We start from the raw sequence: 5,024 nt of genomic DNA, 5'->3' as shown, positions 1-5,024 counted from the left end.
CCTGCCTCCTCGCTCCCTCCCCTCCCCCACTCGCATCCTCCTCCTCCTCCGGTACCCTTTTCCTCTCTGTCCTCTGACCAAGTCCTCTCCTCCCGAATCGCTTCCAGCCCTCTGGCCAGCTTCCTCCCGCTCCCTTCCCCGGATCCTCCCTCTCCCCGGCCTCTCCCCATTTCCCCAGTCTCATCGAACTCCCTTTCTCCCTTCCTCTGGTCTTACTCTCCTGCCCCATCCCGTCCCCGCCCTGTCCCCTTTGTGCCCCTTTTTCTTTTTCTCTCTCCTTCCCCGGCTTGGTGTCCCTTCTCCACCTCGAACTCCCTTCAGCTCGGCCTCCCTGCCCCCTCAAGGCCACTCGCCTCCCTGCCTGAGGCCTGAGCCACCATGCTGACCCCGATGGTGGCTGGGGGGGTGGTGTTCCCTGGTCTCTTCCTCCTCTCCAAGAACACGCTCCAGCGGCTGCCCCAGCTGCGCTGGGAGGAGGCCGACGCGGTCATTGTCTCAGCCAGGTAAACTGCCTCCCTTCCCCTCAGCCCTTCTCCCCTTCTCAGGCATAATGGGGGTGGAAGGTACCCCATCCTGCCCTGGACCCTTGGCCCATTGAGGATTGGGGGTTCCTGAAGTGATTGGTGGGCTTTATCTCCAAGCTTCCTTCCTCCCTCACTGCCTTACGTCGTCCCAGGAGACCTCGTCCAAACCCAGCCATCTGGTCTACTAGTATCCAGACTGCTTTTCCTTCCTTTCCCCCATTCACCCTCCCACCCTCCAAAACAGGGCCGGCATGTGACTGAAACATTCCTATAAGAGATTAGGGAACCAGGCAAGGGGCAGAGAGCTGTGTATTGTTCAGAGCATATGTTTGAGGGGACAGAGGACTGAGGAGTGAATGGTAGAACTCTGTACAACCCCAGAATAAGAGCCAGAGTTGAGGAGGGGAGTACGGGGGACAGTTGAAGAGTGAGTGGGAAAGTGGCCAGGGGGAACTTGGTGTCTCTGAGGGACCAGACGATGAGTGGTATGATGACTGGGTGGCTGAATGCTGCAAAACAGGCCTAGGACCCCCCTTGCCATCCAGTGCTGCCCCTTTCCTGCCCCTCCCTGGGAAGAGACCCTGTTATCAGCACTGTCTCACCTCAAGATGACCTCCCTGGTCATGAGAGGAGGGCATCTCAGTGTCTACAACTGAGGGAAGGAAGACGGCAGCGAGGAGTTGGGTGTTCTGAGGAGTAGCAGCTGGGCAAGTCCTGTAGCCTGAGGCTGGGGGGAGCCCTGGGCAAGCCAGCCTCAGGCAAAGATGGACAGAGAGTGGCCCGAGATGTGACTGAGTCCGAAGCGCAGTAACGGGACAGTAAAGAGGAGAAACTGAGTTCTGTGTCTCCTTTGTCTACCACTGCTCCCTCTTTCGCCCTAGGCTAGTGTCCTCTGTCCAAGCCGTCATGGCCTCCACAGCTGGCTACATCGTCTCCACCTCCTGCAAGCACATCATTGATGACCAGTAAGTGCCATGAGACCACCTTTGCCCAAGTTCCAGCAGTCTGTGTGCGTGTGACTCCCGAGTACCCCGGGTCTTCCAGGGGACTCACTCAGTGGTCCCCAAGCCCTTCACCTGGGACTGAGCAAGTTCACTGCATTAGCTGCAACTCAACACCCAGGGATAAATTTATCCATGTCCTGTCCTTAAAGGTCAGAACTAGGAGGAAAAGGGGTGGGGATCAGAAAGGATTGTTAAAGCGGCTCCTAGGCTTCCCGGCCTCTCATATCGTGTAGTAGGTCCCGTGTGTCCTTTCCTCCCGACTTCTTCCCACCCTTATGTCCCTCAAACCCCTTTTCTAACCAGCAGCCACATGGGGTGCCTTCCTCCTCATGCCAAGCTCACCCCTCACCTCCTCCCAGAATCCAGGTGTCCAGTCCCAGCTCCGTGTACAAGAGGGAGACAGAGGAGACAGCTGACAGAGACAAGGCCACTAATGGTTAGGCAGTGGGGGAGGGGGAGGGGAAGGGTGAAGAGGCCAAAATTTGGCACTGGCAGCTACTGCAGTGCCCGGTGCTTCCCAAAAAAGCCCAGGCCTCAGGAGGTGGGGCTGCCGGAGGAAGGAGAGGGGCCCTGTCCGTGGTGCTGACGGGCCGGCTCCTGGTGACCCACAGGCTGCTGCAGAATTGCCCGTGAGGGTGCTGAAGACACTCCACACCTAACTTCTGGGCCTGACCCCCTTTCTCTGATGACTCTGGGGCCACGGGAACACTGTCTGGATGACCCTGACCTGGCGCGCCCCTCTTTCTCTACAGATGAGTTCCCTTATCTGTGGGGTGAGGTGCATCCCTTCCTGGAAGGGCTGCCATGAGGAGGAATTGAGCTGTGTGTCAAATGCTTAGAGCAGTGCTGGCTGTCACACAGTGGGTGCTTAACTCTTCCTTCAGATCCTGGTAACTTGGCTTCCTCTTCCCCTCTCCTCTTCTTCCCCGCCCCTGGGTCTCAGATGAGCCTGGATTCCCAGGCATTTCCTGCTCTCGCCTTCTCACACAGAGGTCACCTTTCTGCTCTCACATTTCCTTCCCCCAACCCAGGTCTGTTCTCATCCCTCCCCCTTTAATCCTCAGGTGGGTGTCCAAGATCAGGGTTAATCCAGGGACAACAGCTGTTCCTACTTCTGAGCACCTAACTGCTGAGAGGGTGGGGATGGGTTTAACTCTTCAAGTTGCAGCTCTGGTCCTGGCCCTCCCTCCCCACAAGCCACTCCGCTCCTGGGGCCAGCTCTCCCAGCCACTCCCTCTGTAACTTCTCCTGGGACAGTTGGACCCCTTCCGACCAGGGCTCTCCCTCCTTTGCTGCCCTCTCCCCTCTCTCCCTTTCCTGGTCACATGCCCCAGCATGGGTCTCAGGTTCTCTTTTCCCCAAAATCATCCCTGTTAGAATGGGCTGCCTGTCCCCTTCCAGGCTAGTCTTGCCCAGGGCTTGCATCCCGTTTTCTGTTTCCATCTCATCCTGCCCTTCGCTGCTCTGCGCCCCCAGGCCTCTCATTCCTCTTCTCCCTTCAGCAGCTCCTCATTTTGTCTCTGCTCTCTTTCTGCATCACTCTGGCTGACTTTGCTTTCGGCCCTTCGCCTTGCTGGGCGAGTTCCCTGGGCCCTACCTCCCTGATCTCCTGCTCCTACCTCAGAGCTGCCACAGGGCTACAGGATTGAAGAGAAAGTGTCCAACATGCTGAGTCAAGAGGAAACATGCAATGTTGCATATTCATGCACTTTTCATTTTTGTTTACTCTTTAAGTACAAAGAACTTTCTCTGCTCTTGGCTCCTTTTGCTCAGCATTTTCTCCTTAATGCTTGGGTGTACCTGAAAAAACAAGAGGTTGGACCACATTCAGGCAGAACAACCAGCCCTGAAAGCACCACCAGATCCCCAGCAAAGGCTTGTCTGGAGACCTGTCTTGAATCTTCTAGAGACAGTGGGGGCTCTAGGTGAAGGCTGTGGAGCCAGACTTCTCATGGTTATTCCTTGGCCAAGTTACCTAGTCTCTCAGTTTCCTCATCTGTAAAATGGGGTGATAACCATACCTACTTTGTATGAAGTTTTCGTGGGGGAGCGAGTAAGTTTATGTATGTAAAAGGCTTTGGATATTAGAACAGTGCCTGCTTGTAATCAGCAGTCAATGGATGTCAGCCAATATGATCCCTCTCCACTGTTCTTGCCTCTTCTGCTGTTATTTGTCCTAACCTCAGCTGTCTCTCATGTCTTGCCTGTGCTTGCTTTCTCACTCTAACACTGCCCTCTGGTATGTGGCTGTCTTTTGGTATCTTTTTCCTTGCCTTGCCCACCATATTGCAGAAAGAGAGAATATGAATGAATTAATGGGTGAACGAATGAATATGAACAATGGGTGCGTTTTGAGATCAAACAGCCTGGGTTTGAATCCCCATTACCTACCAGCAGTGTGACGGTGACCTTGGGCCACTTTCTTGCCCTCTGCTCTTGGGTTCCATCATGTAACTTGAGAGCCCACTTTCGCCTCACGGTTGTTGTGAATATCACTTGAGATCTGACTCATGTGGCAAGTCCAGTGCTGACTCTGGCACCCGGGTGCTGCTCTGTCCATCTCCTTTCCTCTTTGATTTCTCTCTCTTTCTCTCTCTCTCTGCCCAACAGACACTGGCTTTCCTCTGCCTACACCCAATTTGCAGTGCCCTACTTCATCTATGACATCTACGCCATGTTCCTCTGTCACTGGCACAAGCACCAGGTCAAGGGGCACGGAGGGGACGAAGGGGGGGCCAGAGCCCCGGGCAGCACCTGGGCCGTGGCGCGCGGCTACCTGCACAAGGAGTTCCTCATGGTGCTCCACCATGCTGTCATGGTGCTCGTATGCTTCCCGCTGTCGGTGGTGAGTCGGGGTGCAGAAAGCCAGGGTCCCCTGTCCTGCTTATGCCAGTGGGAGCCCGGGAAGCCCTGTGGCCAGGTCTCAGTAGCAGAGCAGGTCCAGGAGAGTCTCCACAGAGGGTTTGCTGAGCACCAGACTGGCCCCAAACAGCGTGAGGGTGTGGGGTCAGCCTGGAGTGGGCTGGACGCGTGCCCAGCCGTGGTGCTTGGGAGCTGTGGTTGCATGTCCCTGAGCCTCAGTTTCCTCATCTGTAATATAAGGTGTGCAATCCACCTGCAGTATGACGGTAGGAGGGATACAGTGAGTGATGCTCGCAGCTTTCCTGCTGTACACACGTGTTCAGACTTTCAGGGTTAAGCATCTCCGAAAGTAGCCAAGAGAAGAGAGAGGGAGTCCAGGGTGAGGCCAAGCTATTTCCTTCCTCTCCTCGCAGGTGTGGCGCCAGGGCAAGGGAGATTTCTTTCTAGGCTGCCTGCTGATGGCTGAGGTCAGCACCCCCTTCGTCTGCCTTGGCAAGATCCTCATCCAGGTGAGAGGGTACCTGAGGGTGCATGAGCCCCATGGGTGGGGGGTGAGCCTGGGAGGGGCTACAGGCTGGGGTCAGGGGAGGCAGGGTCCAGGGGGCTGAGTAGGGGAAGCGGGCCAAGGTTGGCC

General features: G+C 56.1%; 1 protein-coding gene across 2 annotated transcripts in view; it reads left to right on the top strand.

The window, feature by feature from the left end:
* The window catches only part of TLCD3B (TLC domain containing 3B), a 9,100-nt gene that overhangs the window by 2,828 nt on the left and 1,248 nt on the right, over positions 1–5,024 (top strand). The window contains exons 1-4 of one of the 2 annotated variants that reach the window (XM_077760282.1): positions 32–503; positions 1,406–1,489; positions 4,139–4,373; positions 4,804–4,899. In XM_077760282.1, coding sequence (XP_077616408.1) covers positions 379–503; positions 1,406–1,489; positions 4,139–4,373; positions 4,804–4,899 — 540 coding nt within the window. In that variant the 5' untranslated portion in view covers positions 32–378. Of the gene's footprint in view, positions 1–31; positions 504–1,405; positions 1,490–4,138; positions 4,374–4,803; positions 4,900–5,024 lie in introns of those variants that run through there. The other variant, XM_077760283.1, reaches the window with a different exon arrangement.

This window comes from Crocuta crocuta, unplaced genomic scaffold, assembly GCF_008692635.1.
Source record: "Crocuta crocuta isolate KB4526 unplaced genomic scaffold, BGI_CrCroc_1.0 scaffold73, whole genome shotgun sequence".
In the NCBI taxonomy this organism is placed as follows: Eukaryota; Metazoa; Chordata; class Mammalia; order Carnivora; family Hyaenidae; genus Crocuta; species Crocuta crocuta.
The sequence above is the reverse complement of the archived record's forward strand: the minus strand, read 5'-3'. Positions and strand labels throughout refer to the sequence as shown.